This window comes from Battus philenor, unplaced genomic scaffold (genome assembly GCF_028537555.1).
Source record: "Battus philenor isolate CCGP_79_NKW_IND1 unplaced genomic scaffold, ilBatPhil1.0.hap1 SCAF_16, whole genome shotgun sequence".
Lineage (NCBI taxonomy): Eukaryota > Metazoa > Arthropoda > Insecta > Lepidoptera > Papilionidae > Battus > Battus philenor.
In genome coordinates, this window is record NW_027181678.1 from 2,679,786 (window position 1) to 2,702,295 (window position 22,510).

At 36.8% G+C, this 22,510-nt stretch overlaps 2 protein-coding genes across 3 annotated transcripts in view; both read left to right on the forward strand.

The window, feature by feature from the left end:
- The first annotated feature begins 3,312 nt into the window (after window positions 1-3,312).
- Window positions 3,313-17,428, forward strand: LOC137919197 (myc proto-oncogene protein-like). 2 transcript variants are annotated; one of them, XM_068762192.1, is made up of 3 exons: window positions 3,313-3,591; window positions 5,298-5,965; window positions 14,045-17,428. In XM_068762192.1, exons 2-3 carry the CDS (start codon window positions 5,428-5,430, stop codon window positions 14,578-14,580), a joined length of 1,074 nt encoding a protein of 357 aa, XP_068618293.1. In that variant the 5' UTR covers window positions 3,313-3,591; window positions 5,298-5,427; the 3' UTR covers window positions 14,581-17,428. The 2 variants fall into 2 exon arrangements, with proteins under 2 accessions (XP_068618293.1, XP_068618295.1); XM_068762194.1 differs by lacking the exon at window positions 3,313-3,591 and adding an exon at window positions 4,885-5,068.
- Window positions 17,429-18,381: 953 nt separating this feature from the next.
- Window positions 18,382-22,510, forward strand: part of LOC137919187 (tRNA dimethylallyltransferase) — a 321,190-nt gene continuing 317,061 nt past the window's right edge. The window contains exon 1 of the mRNA XM_068762181.1: window positions 18,382-18,600. Within this exon, the coding sequence (XP_068618282.1) occupies window positions 18,460-18,600 (141 nt within the window). The 5' untranslated portion in view covers window positions 18,382-18,459. The remainder of the gene's footprint in view (window positions 18,601-22,510) is intronic.

Consider the following 22,510-nt stretch of genomic DNA (forward strand, 5'->3'; position numbering starts at 1 on the left):
CAACATGCTGCCATTTCAGACCTGTTGAAGCTGTAATGTTGTCCAATAAACAGTATTTGTGAATGAGAGAAATAAGACATCATCGACATTTCAGCCGTGAAACATCAACTACTAAACAAGCTTTCACATAGACTTTCATTAGGATCAGATATAAACATCCAGCATCAAGCGTCTTCTAAAAATAAGGTCTTCAAGATCGTTTTTCATATTGAGGATGGATGTCCTTCGCGCCAGAAACTTAAGGCCTCATCAGCCTTGTTTTTTGCATGCCATTTGACCAGCACACCATCACCATCTGGTTACTACTGAGGCATCCCGAGTATAGCTCGACTCGTTGAGTATGAACTTGCCAATGAGGCTGGAAGTCAACGACATGTAAATGATAAAAAAAATCACATATTCTTGTACAAATCTTTTATTTTTAACAATACTGAAGTTATGATAAGCATATTGCCCGATTCGTTGTACCCAACCCTCTTTAATACGTATTATTGTAACCAAACCGTAGAAAAATTAGATCACGCTCACCCTAACGACTTACAAACCCTTTTGATAGAGCACCCTTCGGATAATTTTATTCATTCAATTCCATCTACTTTCTATAAAAAAATAGACGCCGGATATTCGTATCCGAATTGGTTAGATGTCAACAAAACACATTTCAGCAGATGCGCATTTTATAATCACGATTTTATACTGTACTGCATTCATCTTAAGGATCAATCATTTTTTTTATTTAAATGCTCGTATAATACAAGGATAGGGCGAAAGCTATGGTTGAAACCTATTTAATCTGAATTTTTTATAGTCCCCGACGTCGCCTCTCAAAATTAATTTTATAATGCAATATGTCACTCATAATTAACGATTAAGATGTTTAAATTACCTTGTATTTTGACCACAGGTTGGCATTACAATAGGATTATTTATTCTAAGGTTCCATATGCCATAAATTCGTGTTTCATTAGGGATGGATGTCGTAAAACCTGTTAGTTTTTACGACAACAATAAATTCTTAATCGACAGCTATTAAAAAACATCGATGACTATTGGAACGAATAATTTTAATACGATTGCTATTTATCAGTTTTATATTTAATAAACACAAGCAATAATGCCGAAGGCTGTGATACACGCTTACCGTGAGAAATCGACTTATATGTTTTTAATTCTGTTAGACGTTTTCCAAAAAGGTTAGACCTTTAACAAGATTAAAAATTTCAATGAATTAAAGCAGAATTGACTTCTACGAATATGTTTAATTAGTTCTTTTTATGAACGTTTTGTTAATAGACCTTTTTCTACGAATTATCCTGCTTGTATAGATGCAGAAGCTTTATGAACTAAAGAGAAATAGTTAACAAAAGTACTTTACAGTAATATTCGCCAAAAAAGTGTACACTACAAGTGAAGCCATTTTGTTTATTTAGTTACACCTTATAAAATATTTTGTTGTTACTTTCTAAATATGAAGTCAAATAATCTTTGTTAGATAAATTATGTAGTCATAATTAACACTTGACATAAATAATGACTAATATAAAAACGGTTGACAAATAAACTCTACCACTGTTAACAATATTACATTAATTTCAAAATATTTTAAAGATCCTAACATAAAAAATTCGACTAACAAGTTTTAAGCTCCCGTAGCGACATCTATTGAGAGAAATATTTAACAGCGATATAAATTTTGTCAAACGTACGTTTCGTTATTCCACGAAATAATGTAACAATGACACTGAGAACATTAAGCAATAAACCACTAAATGTTTTTGCAAATTACTAATTAGTGAAATTGGTATCTTCGGTAATGCATCATACGATTTATGGTTTATTTGACTTATCTTGTTAACTACAGGGAGATTTTATCTCGTGATTGATTAGGAAAGATCGATAAATACTCTCGTAAAACGGGCGGAATTAAAATCAACCGCCATACGGCGTCCCCTTCAAGAGAGGGAGAGGGCAAGACTTTTATTAGTCGCAAGTAGGGCTACCATCAATTTCTTTTCCAGGGATATAATTTGTCCTATGTAATATTACGAAGAATTTTAATTTGAAAATAAATTTATTTTCCACGCTTTTACTTCTATTCTAAAGTTTACCATCGACACAATTAATCTGATTTTTAATAATAAACATGTATAAGTAACATATCGCCCATCGTATATTTTTACTCAAATATTTTAAATAATGTTAAGTCATGTAGTGTAATTTTTTTCTAAATTTCCTTAAATTTTTTATTTTCTATAGCAAAATAAATTATATTACTAATAGTTTAGTACATAACTTGAGATATTTTGTCTTCAAATTCTCCCAATACAAGGTAGCCCTATTCTTAAGGTTTGCAAAGTTGATGTTGATTCTTTTTTCTTCGGCGGGAATGCAACGCTTGGAATGCGGGTCGTCGAACTTTATGGCGGGAAAGTAATGCGCGATCCTATGTATTAGTATGGACAGATTGTTATACATAATAGTAAATCTATGAATTTTCTACTTAAACATTTATTGTTTAATTTATAGTAAATAAAAATTAATTCAAAGTATTAAGGGTGCCTATTATTTAAACATTTGTGCACATCAAAGAACTGTTTTAAATGAGTATTAATCTAGTAATTTAAAAGGAGATTTGTCTAATATTCATTCTCAGTAGTGATTTTTAGCAATAATTTATATATTAAAACTTAAAAATACATGTAACTGGAAAGCCTAAACATTTGCAGTGCTCAATAAAACATATGCGTTAATTCATCAGAATCGTTCAGGAATTTCTGCTTCGCGCCATAAGCCTCTGTCTATGGAATGTCGACTGACTAGCTTCGATAATAGTCGCTGCGAACGTACAGTTGATATGACAAACATCCTAACCCAGCCGAGACCGGCGGTCGAGTGAGGATACAACGGCCGCAGCGAGCCGACCGACGCTCGCCTCGATTTTCCTCCCACAACGTCAGAAACCGCGCCTAACTCACACAACTTACCACACTCACACATACAACGGGTACTCCGCAATGTCGCTGCGCTGATTTCCTTCCTCGAGTACTTCTAAGAGGCGCGAGACGCCGGATATTTTTCGTTAGCATTTCTTATTTACACGTTTATTTAAGTAAATAATTATTAATATAGATAGAGGAGTGTATTGCGAATGTTCGTGTGCGATATAATATCCAGGAGGAAGCGTATTTTCAGAGGATTTCGTGAATGGCATCGAATTAGCCGGGCCGCTGGGCGCGGGGTGAGCGGCGAGGGGAGCGCCGCCGCGTCGAAGCCCGGAGCGCGAGAGCGGCCGCTACTCGCTCGCTACCTCGCGACTCGCCAACTAGTCGTGTCCACGGCGCCACACGAAAAGCACGCGCGGCTGTCCTTAGAACCGGCCGGCACCCGAATAATGTTTCAGTGTCTGACAAACTCAATAGGAGGTCTCGGAAGAAGTACCGTATTTAATTTACACTGTATAACCAACCGCATATTCTCAGTGAGTGTTACGCAGTGTGTACGGAAAAAACTTTGTCGAAGATTCTGAAGAATTCTGTGTAAAATTGTGTAACTCGCCGACTCCATTCGGATCGCGTTTGCACAAACTTTTCGGTGAGCTATTTTATTTTTTTAATCCTAGTGGCCGCTTAAAACTTTTTTCGTTTATCAATCTATTAACATCATATTAAAAGGTACAGGTATAAAATATGTATATATATTTTCTGTAGCGTATAAGTTGTCGGCGGGGCGTTGCCGACTATGAATTGAACATTGGCTTGTCGGCGTTTCTGCGAATTGGCAGCACCTAAATTCCTAACATTGCCGCCATCTAAATGCAAGCTATTGATATCGATTATGGGCATTTTTAAAGATTTTAAATGAAACTATAAAAATTTTCTTAAAATACATTTTTTTGTAAACGATTTTTTTTATATGTCATTGCACAATCTTTAGTTTCAGTTATGAAACAAAAATCTTTAGAATCTATATGATAGAAAAAATATTGCAGCCATGTTTGAAATTTCTCTGTGATTAGATCTTAATAATAATTTGCTACAAATAATTATATATTTTATGATTACTTCATTTTATATATTCTATAAAGTTTATTTTATTATATTCATTAGTAATTATCAATTACCGAACTAAAATTCCTTATAACAAATTTCATTTCGTTAAATATATTTCCTGTTTTTTTTAATTACTATATCTAAATTTATTACAATCCAGGCATTACAATTTTGTAACAGTGTTAATTTTTGGAATTAAAAGACAACAAAAAGTAATTTGCTCTTCATAAAAATCATACCATAAATAAAATAAAATTTTGGAACAGATTATATACGAATCATAATTTGACACAATAATACGATTTTTGATTTGATTAAAAATATTTTTATTAAATTAAGTTCCTGCTTTATTGTAAAGGAAATATTTTTGGGTACTTTAAATGTTATTTAAAATTTCTGTAAAATATAATTTTTCAATGTAAAAAAATTATCGATTTATTATAAGTATTAAAGTTTAGTATTTTGACTACAATTGCCATAGGATAAATAAATATGAAGATTCTGGCAAGTAACAAAACTTCTGTCAGAATTATTGCTGTAAAACTAAAGTTGGGGGTAATAGACGCATAGCGTCGTTGTATTGGTAAACACAGTTTTCGCGCCATTCTGCGCTTGTAAACAAACCCACTTTTTACTTGTATCGTCTACCTGGCTTTAGGATGTTTTTCGCAGAATTCCACCCATACCCATATCCAGGTATAAGCGGGAGGAAAAAAACACGGGGGTGGGATAACAATGACAATAGCTAATTGTTGTACGAACTGGAATAGGCCTCAAGGCCAATGTACCCTTTAAAACAGTTCGTTTTCGTATCCAGACTTCAGTCTAGTTTTGGACACCGTAGTGGACACTTCCCGCTCTTAGGGAGCGCTCTTTCGGGATTTGTTTGTAAATACAAGGGGTCAACACCCCTTGTGTTTTAAAGCTTTCTGGTGCAATAAATTTTATCTTGAGTTTTCGTAGTGCTCTTCTGTATTGTTAAAACAAATATTTAATAGTGAACATAGTGCTATGTTTAGGTAAAGTACATTTATCTCTATCTATATATATCGGTTGTCGAGGCGATCTTTGGGTTAGGCCTATGCATTGTAGTGGTCGTCTATTGCCAAAGATGATGATGATGATATAGAACTTTAATTGTTTTTAAAATGTAATCATGGAATGTTTCAACCAATTTTGTTTTTTTTTTTACAATTCTTTATTTTTTTTTATTGTTTTTAATTTAATTTTTATTTTGTATTGTTACAGACGGTGTGCGTAGGGACCCATCGCGCGCATCGTCCTTGTGATAAGGGGCTCTGTGATATCAAAAAGTTCGACTTAGCTTTAAAACTAGTTATTAGTATTTTAGTAATATAAAAGAAAAAAAAACACAAAAATGTCGCCTATCGACCCCAATATACTACAGTTTGACATCTGGGAAACTTTGGATGAGGTCACGATGGAGATGACACAGACGTCCGAATTTTGGGCACAAGTGGAGAACGAAGTCGATCGACTCGACTTGGTGCCGCCCGCTAATATGGATAGCATAGAAGACGACGATACAGATTGGCACGTAACTGAAAGTCCAGAAGAACACAAGGATAACATAGTCCATCACGATTGTATGTGGGCTGGATCGTGTGTAGATTCAGTTCATCCGTCAAACACATTCGTGCCGTCTGATCTGATATCAGCTACGCCCGGTCAGAGCTTGCTTCGGCGCGATATCTCGCCCCCGAGGCCGGAGACGCCGCCCTCCCTGGACGGTGACGAGCACCCGTGTCCCTTCGAGCATGTAGTGGACGTGGTTGGAGCTGCTCGGCGACTCCTGAGAGACTCCGCTGCCGTCGCCGCCGATCACTCTTACACGCTGGCGCGGCAACGCGTCGACTACCTCGGAGTACAAACACCGTCTGATTCTTGCGAATCGGGTAAGTTTTCAATATTTTATCTTACCTAAATATATATGCTAATATTTTACTGGACTTAAACATATATGCAATTGCTGTCGATAACGTACGGATCTGAGTAGTGGTCATTTATGATGACTCCTTTACAAACATGACAAAAATGCTCAATCAGCCAGGGAGCAATAAAGAGTGCCATGCTCAGAGATTCGCTGCAAGAATTGGAAATCAACACACCCCCAGAAGGTGGACCGACGATATTTTTAAGGTCGCAGGTAGACGCTGGATGCGGGCAACGCAAGATCGGTCATCGTAGCAATCTTAATATAAAATGTGATGCTGTATAATATTTTTAATAATTTCGCTACTCCACGGTTTGACTCTGTTCTATATATTCGAAAAGTATTTGAAAATATAATTGCGAAGGCTGAGATGGTACAAGATGAGGCGAGGACGCAGGCGTAGTTCCGCGAGCGCGGGAAACTGCGCGTATCGACCGTCGCCCTGTACCCTTCACCCCCTACCCGCGCCTCTCCCGCCGTCTAGACGCACCCGCGCCTTCCGGAACCTTCCCGACCTTGAACGCTCCAACCTTCCTTAATGTCAAACCTTCAGCTCATCCCCCGAGGCTGAATAATTACAATCATAGTTGCTCCCCACCTCACTTTAATTAGGTCGCTAGAGCGCCTACTCATAACATCAAAGCCCTAATCATTTTTGCTCCACTGACGCATTACTTTTTTTAAACTATCCGAAAGCTGTGTAAATGATCGCATAACTCGATTCGGATGTGTATTTAATTTCGTGATAATCGAGTACGTCTGTTGTGATGTACATGCGTAGATGCGTAGCCGCGAGATGTTCAGATGTCCGTTTGAATTGTAAAATGGCGTTCAAATTAACATTATTTAATGTTACGAGTCGGCCTCGCCGCGCTGTACGTGTGCGCTTACTACAATGTTTTGTTATTATCTTTTTGCACTTCAGTTATTGTCGATAGCTCTGTGTGAGGTCGCCGATGCCCGTCGCACTAACTCTATCGCGATTTATTCACGATTCCACTTTGTTGCGCAGTTCGTACGATAAAGGTTACAGTTTTTTTTATGTTCCTATTATGTTGGCTAATGGGTTATAAATAACGAAGTCTGCACCGCGACATTCCCGCCTCTGGCTGTCCGTTAGTCGCGCAAGAATGCGACGGAATGAAAAGGAATCTCATTGAAGTGGAGCTCGGCTCGCCGGACCGGTTTGGAACGCGGTACTCCCGTGTCTAGTCCAGCCGGATGACAGTTTTAATAGACGGACGTCTTGTCGGTGAAATCGATTAACGTAAAAAAAATATCGATTAGCCATTTATTTTAATGTGACTCGATTTAACAAATCTTGAAATAATCGCTTTTACAAATATATTAAAAAAAAATACTGTTCTCCACAACTTAATGCCAACTAGAGATGTAATCCATTGTAGGTTAAATTTTTTTTATTTGAATATTAAAAATTCTTTTGTAATATCTCGGACGGAGTTGATTTAAAAGATTCGAGACGGTCCGTATCGCATCACTAGCCGACGCGCCAAATTTACAACGCATGCGCTGTTTTATCGTATCGCTACGCAGCGCCCACTGCGAACCGAATAATCATTTTCGCGCCAATATGTTGCGTCAAAACTATACCATAAGTGATTTAATTTTATCGCGTGGAATTTTTAGTGTTGCCCTATTTGTTTAAAATGCTTAACCGTTGATAATAAATCAAGTTTAGTATAAGCACCGTCAATCTTAGAACAAAAATTTTTCCGACGACTTTTCTTTACAACTTTACGTCGCATTTTATGGAAAAAACATACCGTTTTGCAACAACGCGAGCTATTGCGTGAGGCTATAATTATGAAAGCGGCTAACCTAATAAACTTTAGACAGATAACTGACTTAAATAGCTCTAGGTGCTTTTGACCTGGGTTTTATCTTGACAGATTGCGCGGCCGAGATTGTGATTTATGACATTTAAATTCTAGGTCCCGTTAAGTGAGCTTAGTGGAGCAACGGCTGTACTGTATGAATTGTAAAATTCCTTTAAGGGCAATTCAGGGCATTAGATCCGGTTTAGGCGCCCCCAAACACTGGTCGCAACCGTGTCGGGGCCGACCGGTGATCGTTACATACAATTCGGTACTTTTTCCTACACGAAACAGCTGATCTATTTTTAAGCACTGACGTAAATACATGCTAAGCAATGTTAAAACACAATCACTTGAATAAATATTTGATTAACACAGTTCAAACTCGCTTCGTTAGCGTGGCAACAGAATAAAATTATTTCGCGCCGTCGTGACATGAGGCGCCGCCCCGTAACAAATCAAGTGGAAACGTTTCCCGTCGTGAGCCGACGCGTTTTCAAATATAACTAACATTATACATTAAAAATTATATGTCGCGTAGCAGCTCTCGGTGCATTAATCTGTCCTATTTACAAGTCTTACGCATTCAAACGTTCGAACTTTTTAAATTAAATGATAATAGTTACGTGTACAATTCGATATTAGCATAGACTAATAAAAATATTCAGCTTAACCCAGCTGATAGCAGCGAAGAGACTACATATAAAATAGAACAAGATAGCCGCTGGGGCCTTTATTAGGGTTCTGAAACATTGACGTCCGGCAAGCACAGAAAAGGACGTCCTGCCCACCAGACGGTACATGCAGATCTATGTCCAGCTGTTGACATTCTGTGACTTAAATGATGAATTTATTTTTACATGCGTATAATAAGAATATAGTTGTACAGTTTCATGGTTTTACGTATCGGTAATAAAGCGTTTAATATACTAGACATTATCAATTCATGGCGACAAGTCTACCTACTCGCCGTGCCGTCCGTGCCGTTGAGTGTTTACTCCTCGTAAAATATGTCCCACTGCTGTAGTGGAAGCGACCTTGCCGTTATCGCTGCGGAACTGTGAGATATTTCAAACAATTGCTGTTTAAATATTTCAGAACGCATTAAAAATTATGTTAAATGTCATAGAACGTTTGCTTTGATTTAAATTACAACAGACAAGTTTCACCTTATTCATCGGCTCTACTATCTGTAACTGGATCAGATGGAAGCTCCTTTCATTGTCTTTCGACGTCTATCAAGGTTATCTGACGTAGCCACTCCAGATCCTTAAGATCTCGGCGGCCATTTTCTGGATGTCATGTGGTCTGACCCCTCCATCTTTATTCTGCAAATAAAACATTGGGTTATTAAAGGATCTTATTCCGGAATCGTATTTTATATTGGTCCTTGTATATATTATTTGTAATACGGCCAAGATGTGGCGACGTAGATCACAAGCGAAGCCTTGATCGAAGGCTAGTATTAATATCGCCTCCGTGGCCCCATCGCGACCTTCGTGAATCAAACACAAATGCCGATAACAGTTACGACTTGTCACACTAGCATAAATTTGTATTGTCTTATCATAAAAATGTCACACGCAGCCGTCTGATAAAACCAACACGGCAACCAGATAATTTACAAATTCACCTTGATCTCCCCGACCCCGCAACTCGGTTAGTAGTAAAAATATTACATTCTCATTGTGATAATTTTTTTTCTGATAATTACTTAATTTTTCCATATTCGCATACAAAACCTATTTACGGTCCACAGTAACAGCACCGATAATATAGGTCACTGTGTCTTCATACGTCCATATATCAGATTAGGCGCGTTAAATTTTGGTTATAAAACACTCGATTAACATGTTTTCAATCATTAATATTATAATTTTTGGAAAATTTTTTTTCGTCCATATAAATAAACATGTTATAATAAAATATTAAAATGTCATTCAATATACCTACATTCTGTTACATTTTCGTAATAGGTGGATACGAAACGACGGTTTATTAATATTTAATTTTTCACGGACTTCAAATGGTCATAAAGATTAGACCATAAAACATAAGTACTTAAATACGAACGGAGAATCCATGCGTATAACGCAACCAATACTTTTTGATATTTGTAAACTATTTTTAGTTACATGATAAATTCCGTAGATCAAAATGAAATTTCATGTCTGAACGTCTGGCCTAAAAATAAACCTTCAAATGTATCCTACATAGAAAATGTATCACAAAGCACACAATTGTTAAATCCGGTTACATTCTTCAGTTCATTAGCACTACTCAGTCGCCGTGTAGTCAGTGTAGCTTTTTTTTTAAAGTTAAACGCACGCCCGTGAACTTCCTTACCAGCTTCGCCAAGGCCAAACGCCCAATCGATCCGCCATGATACCTCGGCCCATAAATTACCACTGCCTGATTTAGAAGGCGGCCGGTCTCGAGTATCTAACTCCGTCTAGATGACCGACATTTCTCGGTTGTGTAATACGCTAAAAATACTACGCGGGTCAGCGATGGATTAGATTCATTTTATTCACTTGAAACGTAACAATAAATACCTTAGTAATTCTGGTATAGCACGGTATGGTATCTTCGGTTATAATAAACAGTTCCGTTAAGGGTTCCGAGATTAATACGAAAACGATAAAAACACAGGCGCAGGCCACACAGTTCTGGTCTCTTAATCTTATTTACAGCGATACTTAGACGTACAGGATGTGTCGAATTGGAAATTAATTTTGCCGCGCTCACGCGACTCTTATCACAGATTATAAACGGCCCAAGGCTATTGCGAATTCTGATCAGGTTATATTAATTATCGTTACAAATGTTAATAAAAATCTATCGATGATTTAAAATTATCGGATGGGCATTTAGGCGATAGTGAGGCGCACCTTATTGTCGATAAAACTTTTTGCGCGCCTTGTTCGATTATCTTTGAATATATTTTTTTTTTTCGATTTTTTTCAGCCAGTGTTACTGGATCGGATTTCTAAACAGTCTGTATATGATGGCGTGCTATGTGTGCGAGTCATGATAATTTTTAATTAACGCGCTCAGATGCCAGTGAACTTGGCCTCGGGCTGCGGAGCGTGGCGGAGCGCTGCGCTCGTCTTGCGGGTCATACATCGTCTCTTACTATCTATTAGTTAAACCTATTTTTTTGCAACAAACTGCACTAAATATAACATAAAAACGCTACCTATCTTATATGAGAGCCTTAACTATAGGTGTGTCATACACGATATAAAAACCAATAAAATAAATTGTGTAGCCTTACAATCTACTTCATCGATGTAGCTAATCTTCGAAGCAATTGCATCCCAGATAATGTTCAGAAAGGTTCCATTGCTACATCTAAAATTTTCTAACTTTTGTGTATATAAATGGTTTCATAGAAGATATCACACCTTAGTTTGAAGACAAACACATCATTCCTATCTTGTATGAAATCTGTTCAATGTTTATAATATTTAAAAATATTATTTCGTCGAGTTTAGTATGTTCTTCTCACGTTATCTCGTTGTGTGTAGAATAAAGAATTTGAATTGAATTTCATATAAGATAACTTACACAAACTTTGTGTTTAAATATAAAGTAATTTTCTTTAAGTCCAGTCGCAGCCGCACCTATTGAACTAGTAGCCCAGAATTCAATGTATTTATGTTTGTAATGGATATAGCCCGCGCGTACGTATGGTACCGGAGTTTATTAAAGATAATTACGAAAAGTTTAGATACTTGTAAGCGAAATAGGTTTTAATTTTAATTTCGTAATTTTTCGAATTTGGGTATACCCGAATATAAAATAATAGAACAATCTAGAAAATAATTGTTTCGTAAAAAAAAACGTACGTAGAAATAATATTTCGATCTGATGTGATATGTTAGACATTGCTTAAAGAAGTAGTAGGAAGATCAAATGCATAAGACAAAACTATTATACACTTAAATATGTTGTCAAAGAAATTACAGTAACTTAATTCTTTTCATATAAATGTTTCGGTGTGGTAGACCTATTTGATTTATATCTTCAAAAACATTATATTAGCGATGATAGAAGCAATTAAAATACTATAAGTGAACTATTTAGGTAGTAAAACTTATTCAGTCCAAATAATTCGCGATACATTCGCATGAGTCATTGTGTTTCTCACGGCGAAACGTAGACTGTACATAGAAATTGTGACTAATCTCGAGTGGGCTAACAAGTCGATTGATACAGACAATAATGATTATATCTATAACTTTATTTCTTAATCCTTTACCGATGATATTCAAATGTCAATTGACGTTGCTCGGAACTCCACGTAAAAAACTATTTATGAGCTAGTGACTCCAAAAATCATTTCAGCCATAGAACATCGAATGCTAGACATAGATCTCCCCTGAAGATTTCCAATTAGATTTGAATACAATCACCGTAGAAGCTAAACCAGATGGTCTGTCCGTCTACCTTGTGATCGGACGTCTAAAGCTACGTGTTTGCATTTAAAACTTTCTTTCGTCTCTTCCTTTTTTGATACGAATTCGTAGCGAAATCCCGAGCAAGATTTCCTTTTCATGTTGAACGACTAAGCTTTCCAATGCGGCACATTTTTTAAGCTCCTCCAGTTTCAAGTGTTTTGGAGCACCCTTGGTCACACAGTTGTAATGTATATAAGTAAAGGATGGTAAAATCTGTTGAAAATGAGTAAATAATTATGTGAATGTTTTATGTAATGTTGTCGATATATATGTATGCAGTAGACCGGTACTAGCGCGCGACAATGCCGGCTAGTATCGTTTACTCGGTGAAAATAACACCGTCGGATGTAAATCCCGACGGCGCCAGAGAAAGAGAAAATCGTGATGTGCGAATCGACGGGCCGCACAATGGACATCGCACGCCTACATTCGGACGTCACGGCGGTTTGATGGTGCGGAGGACGCATTTAGACCGTCCGATAAGCGGAGTAGCTATGCGGAAGCGATCGCGAAAAGATCGCGCGTCGGCGTGCGAATTTATCGTCGCCGAGGTCGCTTATCTCGAACGCCACGTTTCGCGCGCATTTCGCTCAAACTTCGTCCTTGAAACGGCTGAACAGCTGCCCACGTAACCAGTTTCTATTTCCACCGCCTTAAAATGTAATCGCGCTTCTCGCCGGCGGCGCCGATCGCAGGGATTCGCTGACATAATTATTCGTCCGCGTAGCGCTCGCGGCGGTTTCTACGAAATACCCGCTACATAGTAAATACGATACGTAGTACACTACGCCCGCTGAACAAAAATGCTGCCTGTTAAGGTCGCCGGTTCATTCATACGCGACCTGATATACTTCCACTGAAAAAATTACTAAATGTATTTCTTATGTTCGTATTGCCATTATACAAATACGTCCTGCTCATTTGGGAATCTTAGTCCAATGGCTTCGGTTCTAGAGAATGCAGGTAAATTATAAAAAGGGAGGCGCCCGTGTTGAGGCAGTTACCATTGACGCCACCAACTCCGTACGTCTCCCACATTAAAAAAAAAAAAACGAAACAAACTATTCATTACGAAACGGCGAACCGTGAGGCGGTTGCTATGCGATTGTGCCCTAGCAACAGTAACAGGTTTTACTGGTTTCAAAAAGGCAGCGTGCCGACGTTGAGCGTTAAGTAAGCGCTTGCCGGGGCAGTAATGAAGCGCATTTCTGCCGTCAAACGCATTCGACAGTTAATTCGGAGGCGGGTCGGCGGGAAGCGTGTCCACCGGTTGATAACCCGGCGTCCATTGAGTGCGGACGCTGCAGTATAAGCCGCGCACGCGCTCTCGTTTTGGCGCGAACCACCGTGACGTCAGGCGTCTGGATCGATGTCCACAGACGCTGCGGTAGTACGCCGGGGTCGACGCCCTCGCACCCTTCCCCCTCGCCGTAACAGCCCCTCCCACCTGACTACTGCAGCCGCATCCCTACATCACATCTAGTCCCGCAATTGTATATAGATGACGCTACGACAATCGCCCGCCTTTTATGGTGATGCGAACATAATGAACGCTCTATGAATGAAAGCATGCGAGCTATGAAACTGTTCATGCGGGTTTTAATTTGCAACACAAATAAACGAACCGAACACGGAACTCTACTGCCGTAGCTCGCAGATAAATCCGTGCTTGAAGATTTTGGTCGTGTGTAACTATTCCATTATTTAAGTGCACTGTGTTAAACTTTTTCTCTATTGTTGCAGAGGAGGAAATAGACGTAGTTTCCCTCGGCTCGTCACCTCAGCCACTGCCGGGTACTACGCAAGTACGTATGGAATCTTACTCGCGATCGTCGTCTTCCCAAGACAGTCACTACTTGCCACACCCTACGCCGAGGCCGGCTGCGAGGAAGCGCTTGATCCCGCCGACGAGCATACCTAGCGCCTCCGTGCCGCGGCGGAGAGCGAGAGGTCCCGGCCGCCGCGGCCGCCGCTCCAACACCGACACGGACTCTGAAGCCGAGTCGCCCGAGATCGAGCGACGCTCCATACACAACGACATGGAGCGTCAACGCCGCATCGGCCTGAAGAACCTCTTCGACGAACTGAAGAAACAAATCCCGGCGACCAGAGAAAAGGAGCGCGCTCCGAAAGTCGTCATACTTCGCGAAGCCGCTGCTCTGTGCCGGAAGCTCCGCGAGGAGGACAACGAGAGGGAGATCCTTAAGAAGCAACAGAACAAGCTGGTCACGAAACTAAAGAAACTTCGGACGACGTGCTCACGCTACCGTGCGTACTGAGCGCCTGGCTCTGCCGATTGGTTTTGTACAATGTTTTGCCCGGAGCGGCAACTGTCGGCAAGTGACACTGTTAGATTCTAGCTAGCTATGGCGGGTGTTCACCCGCTAATCACTTCGCGACGACAGACTCCCCTCGAAGAGATGTGACTTCCAATCAGATACCGGAGTTAACGTTTCAGTAAATTCTCAGGTTTTACGGCTTACTCTGTATCTGTTAGAATGAAGCCGTGATAAATAACAGCCGGTGTAGTTTTGCTCAAACAATATTTCTCAGTGCCAAAGTGAGCCATAAAACTGTTGTTAATAAATCCTAGGTCTTCTATATTACATACAATAATAGTAACAGACTGCTTCGAGAACTGTTAGACTGGTTTATTATACCTCCAAATAATTTTTCTCAGAATATCACTTTACAAAAAAATAGTTTAATGAACGCAACGTCAGAGAATGTTGCAGTTGCTCACGATCGACTCTTGTTGATTGGGAAGCGCCGATCGGTGTCTCGCACAGTCTGCACTGGGGCGTTTCGTTAAGTTCACCATTGACGTCGGAATGAGTTTGTCAACGCTGTACATAGGATGTAGTGCCGATAGCCGTGAATTTATTAGTTAGGCTGGCAGAAGGCTGCTGAAGGTTTTGAAGGTTTCTGGAGATGCTGGCCACTATATATGTTTCCGGCCCGGTTAGTAGGATTTTCTATTTCATCCCATATCTCGCGCGGTGGTGCGAGAAAAGGATAGTGATATCAAAAAAATAGTTAACTTGATATTATTGTAAGTCTAAAGTATGCATAGGTTAGTTTCGCTTACGGTTTTTTTGTAGTGTTTTTTGTTACATTGTAAATTTTTAACACTTAATGTTTTTATATATTTAGTCGCGCCATTAAGTCTCCGATTCGATTTTGGAATTGAAGAACGTATGGACCATTTTAACTGTATTTTAATGAACATACGCGTGTACAATGCACCGATACAGTTTAGAGATGTTATGTACACGGGTGTGACTTTACGACTAATGTAAATTTTCGGCGCCGGAAGCGCGCGCGCTTGTCAATTTCGTTTTCGCGCTCTTCGCTCCCGGCCGGCGCGGACGGTGGCGCGACGTTAGAAAAACGAATTAATGAACGTGCGTGTTACGGCCAATGTTTGCACTTTATAATTGTATATGTATTTTAATAATTCACTAGTGTATTCGGATATTTTAATTTTGTATGTTGTGAATATTGGAAGCGTGATTATAAGCTTCGATTTTTAAACTAAAATAGGTCCAGTAACTCAAAATCAGTGAATAATCTCAGTGGCTGCACGCGTTTTGCATTGTTAATTGTTAACGTCATAGCTCACGATCGCAAACAGTCCGTTTAAGAATATAAACATTTAAAAAAAAATAACCACGACATAGTTCCTCATAGTACCTACTAATAGAAAATTTTGCATTTTCTTTATTATTATATAACATATTATTGCAATAAGTTAGTGATGTACTTTCGATACGACATTGACAACGTATTAAGCCAGGCTGTAAAGATTCAAACGCTCAGATTTTGCTGAAATAAACGAGTGTAGAAGGATTAAAGTAATGATTTGGTGGCAATGAACGCTTGTGCCCGGGCTTCGATACAGATTGACGATTTCATCAAGCACATGATCAGCAAGTTAGTACGCTCGAAGGCTTCAATTGTGTGCGGAATGTGCCTTGCTATGTACATATACATATATAGATAATATTAGGTTTATACTCGAATTAGTTGCAAGAAATATTTTTGTGAGATATGTATTACGTAGGAGAATAGCGTTGTTCTTATAAGTAGCGATTCACGAGGAGTTTTTATAGTTATCCTGTTAAAGGTTTGCAGTTTATCTTCCACTAGGCGTTAAATGTACATAATAGAGAATAGATAGTAGATGTATCATTTTTTTATGAACGAGTTTTTTTTTTTCTAGTAATCGTTAAATTTTTTTTTCTTAACGGGAGAGTTACGAATTCTCGAATGTTGTACCTGCATTTAATTTTTTTTTATATTTGACATAAATAATAAAGTTATTGATTTAGCTATGTTGAAAGCAACATCGGTTTCTTGTTCGGTGATATCATACAGATAAAAGAAGTAGTTCTCGCGTAAGGGAAAGTCAGTAGTTAATGTATAATGTAAGAGACGACAGCTTTATATTCGGTAAACAGATCGAGATTATGAAAAGGTTAACGGATCAGCGCATTATTGTGACAAGGCACATTTCCACCACTGCCTAATGGACGTCATGGATCAAAAACATTTTATAAATAGCAACTCAATTTGTAAATTTTATAAATAAGGTTGGGATGAGTTAAAAATAGTTTAATTTTTATCGTGTACTTTTTCTTTGTATAGTATCCGTAGGTGTAACACCTAGCCGTCGGGGGTCGGTTGGTCCCGTGACCCCGGGAGGCGGCGGCTAAGCCACACCACTACAGAGAGTGCAGGACGCAAAATAGAATTCCGCCTAACATTATCCTTGCACCCTGCCATCTTTGAAGTGGCGTTAGAATTAAAGGACATGTGTACTTACCACGTCCGAGTTAACTCGGATACTATTATGATCATGTGAAAAGTTCTTTGGTTTTTGTTCCTTAACTATGTATATCAAAATGCTAAGATTAATCATTATGGAAATAAACTATAAGCCCGCACCGGGGCAGAGCTGACAAACCATTGGCTATTCGATTGTGATTTTTATACATTTTCGGTGTATTTTATTGGGTTTTCGGTTACTAAATTAGTGTTTAGATTCTGTGATTTTATATGTACCTGTGCGGTACGCTGGTGTGATGTTGTTTTGAACGCTCTGTCTTGGTCGGTGTAAAAAAAATATTTTATTCTTTTAATTTCCCATCTCCATTCCTAATCCCAAATCAATTAAAAATACAATAAAGTCAATTTGACTTCAGTGATTTAACTTGACTAAAGTTAAATCTTAAACAAGTTTTAAAAATACATTTAATTAGTAATAAGTACATTTTATTTCGTCACTTTATTACCATCAGAAAGGCTGTAAGAAACCTATATACATAAACCGAACAATAAAAATGACAAAGTAAATAAACCAATTTCAGATTATATATTGCTACAAGTCTGAAATATTTTGGAAGCCATCTGCAAAGTTTTTAGTAAATACACATTGAACACACAGCACACTATCTAATAAAATGATTACAGAATTGTAATTTTCCGCTAGGTTATCAAAGAAAAAAAACTACACATTTGATTACATAATTTAATTTAATTATTAAAAGCGATGTAATATATATCGAATCAATCGAATATATATCGAAATTTTTACGAGTCAAAATAACTTACAGAGATGTTTCCAAATATATTCCAATTTAAATATACTTAGCTTCTAAACTGTATGAAGACTAGACTAGATTAAAGAGATATCTCAAAAAATAATGGTTTTAGATAACACATCGATTACCTTTAGATGAACATGCTGGTCTAAAATAATAATAAGCCTGTCTAATTAATCGGCATTCTCTTAAAAAATATAATATTTGAAACAGTTAAAATAACACACTTTAGACAATAAAGCTAATTATAACAAACAAAAACCACACGCACATTTACAAAATTATGGTGTAAATATTTTATATTCACAATATATTTCTAATTATATAAGAAGTCATAACTCAACAATAACATTGCACAATATGACTGACGTAAAGGAATTGTGATTAGCTTTGTTTATAAATAAACAATAGTGTGTGTATATATAAGGAAAACAAAATAAATACATGTATGTTTGCAAGCGAAGACTGCCAAGAACGGAACGCAATATGTAGAACGTGAGCTGTCACAACAAACCTTAAGTTAGTTGTGAAAGTGAAGTTTGTGTAAGTGAGGTTATGATGGCTTTAAGATCTGTTATATCTTCTAAAATACCAATGGTGATTATTTTGGGTGCAACAGGGACGGGAAAAACTAAATTAAGTGTGGAATTAGCGCAAAAATATGAAACAGAAATTATTAGTGCGGATTCCATGCAGGTTTGTTGTTTAAACACAGATGTTTTTGAGAAATTTCATTGAAAAATGCAACATATTCTAACAGTTTTACTACAATTTTTTTCGTAATAAACCCATGTTGCAATATTAACAATAATCATCTTAATATTCGTGGACTACTTCTAGTAACTTACCTATAACCTCAAAATAAACATCATATGGTGTATTACTTGTTGTTTTTAATCTTAAATGACATTTATTAATAAACATTCAATGATAAAGTCTCTATATTTACTACATAAGCGGCTTAATATTGTAAAATTATAAATTGTCATTCAAAGGATTGTTGCTTTAAGTTTATATTGTTTTTGACTATGTAGCGGGTTAAGTTAATAAACTCTAAAGTCAAATGAGAAAATACTTGGAAATTTTCGGAGTGAAATTGTAATACACCATTATTTGTACAGAAATAATAATTATCAATTTATTAATTTAATATTTTTTTTCTGCCAAAAAATTTCTTGCAATCATCATCTATTGTATACAAAGTTTTGATATTAAATTAAACTATAAATAAATGATATATTGAGTATTAATGATAGATAATACTATTTTGCTATGTAATGGATTTGATTAACAAGTTCCACTATACTTGTAAGGAAGCTTAGGTATATTAAAATGACAATTAGTTGTTCAATAATCTCACTATTATTTTGGAAACTTAATATCAAGGGTGTTTCAAAAAATAATTGAAAAGGAGTTAAAACAATATGTATGCAAAAGAGTATGGTGCACTGCACATATTATTGGATGTTCCAAGTACGACTGGTACATGTATGATTTGAAGAGTATGATGAGGTTAGATGTTGGTGAAGTACCAGGGATTTTTCTTGATCACTCTCAACTTCTGTTTTTCTTCATTGACAAAGTCATAACATATTGGCCAGGAATGGCTGCATATTGTTACCAGGACCAGCGCAAATGCAGACAGTAGTTCAGGCGCAGAGTGTACAAACAGAGTAAATAGTGCAATAGTTGCAGATCATTAGTATGTGACATGTTGGTGCTTAAAGCTATGGAAGCGATATAATAGAATATTCCCACTGTCATATACTATTGAGAAGTGATGTATATATGTATTGTGAATGGATTCATTTAAAAAAAAATAATTGGAAAAATAATGATTTTATCACTAACCAATGATTAATTATTACAGTAATAATAGATCTCATAGGAGAGAAAATAAATAATTAAAAAAAACTCAAGTCATAGCAAATAGATTATAATGTTACGTTTGTATTAGAAATGTTATTACTAAACCACTACCAACAATATTGATATTTATTTTGAGTACTAATTTTAATAGTAACAATAAATTGAAAATAGGAACATAATATTAAATGAAAGTTCATGTAGGACTTCAGGTAGGAAATAACGGTTGTTATAAATATTAAGCACTAGTCATAAATAAACTAAATGAATTGAAATAAAAAAGTGATAAGAAAACAATGTTTCCTATTTATTTATCAAAACAATTATAAAGGTGGTATAACTTATCAGTATTCTGTAAAAGCTTGCTTGGCTTAGGGCTGGCGACCCAAAAAGCAGGTTTAAAGAGGCTTCCTTGCATTACATTTCACCCTCAGCCAATGAGATTCCTTGCCCTACTTAACCCATATGAGAAATTATCTCAACTTTTCATTCTGGACAGGCCTGAAATCCTTCATCTGATTTTAGAGAGATTTCTTAGTATACTTCAACTCCTACCTTGACACAAATTAATTAAGAATTTAATCCTAGTTATTTCATTGACAAGTGTCCTGGGGAAGAATAAATTGTATAAGTACTACACATACATTTAGCAAATATAAACAATGAATCCGCCTTTTTATGTTTGTCTGTGAGAGAAGAGACCAAAACAACTAACTCGGTGGTGATATTAGATAAACTAATCTTGATTCTTAGCTGAGTAACAATGAACTTGGTGTATCAAACAGTACAATTTACAAAATTTTCTTCCAACATAACATTAATAGCATATATAGCATTTAGTGTTTATACTGTTGGAAGTCAAAACATCTTTCAGAAGGATAGTGTGAATAAAAAATGCAAGCGTTGAATGATAAAACATTTATTTTTGGAACTATTGGTCTATATACAAGCATTAATGCTCATTACAAATGTACTTTTATTCTTATAATGAAGTGATTTACGCTCTAACAAGTAAATATTCTTATTAGACAATGTTAAAATCAATGAAAGAAGTCTAGAATTAGTCTAAATTACAAGTTTTTTTCAGACAAAGCTTGTAACTTATTAAGATATCACCATTATTTCAGCCATATCCACTGCTATACATAGGCCACTCCAACAAAATTCCTATTGGAAAGTCATAATACACTGATTGGAAGCCACCAGCATCCGTCACCTTTCTACAATCTCGATTAGATATGTCATTTATGTTGTCCCCACTCTAGTACTTTACAGCGGCCATCTGTTATATATGGCCACTGTAAACTGAACTTTCTAACCCTTTGGACTACATTGGTTACTTTGACTTATAACATAAATATTACAGAAGTACAGCTATCTCATTTACTCCTATTACAGTTGCCATCAATACAATATATGAAGTTGCTAACAAACACTTGACAATAAATTCTATTAGAATAACATTAGTATACATTTATACTAACAATAGTTCATTATAATTAAATAAACGTTCTTACAACCATGACCTGTATTTGAAATAAAATAACTGTATTAAATAATAAATCTATGTGTAATGGCGCCATTGTCTATGGTTGAATAGTGTTATGTTTATATGGTAGTTGTAGTTGAGTCTATGGTACTCAATATGGTCGATATTTTGTTACGTTTAATATCTACTACAAAAATATAGTGTATATATCTACATATTTGATGAGTATAGTATAATAATGAATAAAGCAAACTTTGCATTTTGATGGAATGAAAATTTGATTTATAGTATTAGTACTATAAATTATATAATATAATTAAATAATAACTATAATTTTCTTTACCTACTTATGCAAATGCCATTTAGATAGTGCTAAGGAAACAAATTAATTTCGGTTTTTTCTTTAATATTATATTAAAAAAAAACAAGTTATAATAATTAAGTGCGCATTTTGTCGCATTGTTCAAAGAAGCCATCTTATAAGAAATCTTTGCATATAAACTACTCAAAACAAAATAGGGCCCACCGCAACTTTGTCTCTAATCGTGTTTATAAATAACTCATATACCAATCATTGACAAAATGAAGCACTACCACTTCTAGCACACATGTTTATTAGTTCATAATGATGTTTTAAAAGTTAACTTTTTTGTTGATTTCAAGTGGGTAGACAAAAAAGTAGTGCTTACATTTTTTCCATTTCTTAAATTTTCAATCGTTTGTTTTCTCAGTCTTGCTTTAAGCGCAATACTTTGATCACACTTTGTTTATCTGTGTTTTTTTCGTTTCGGCATTATTCCCGATTACAATGCCAGGTTCTCGTCATCATATGGATGTGGAAACTTCGACAAGGGCAATTCTATTGCTTCAAGAGGGAGAATCGCAAATATCAGTTGCATCTCGCCTTGGTGTGTCACGGTGAGCTATTCGAAACGTATGGGAGCGGTTCCAGGAGACAGGTAGTGTGGCTAGAAGACCTAGATCAGGAAGGATTCGAGCCACAACTGCTCAAGAAGACCGGTACATTCGATTAACTGCGCACCGGGACCGCACGACAACCGCCCGGAACTTGCAATCCCGGCTAAGGCAATCTACTGGCACACGCGTTAGTGGTCAAACCATTCGGAATCGACTCCACGAGGACGGGCAACATTCTAGGATGCGTGTTATTCGTTTAAAATTAACAAGGGCTCACCGGGCAACACATTTGAGGTTTGCGCGTGAGCATTTGGACTGGACCATGGACAATTG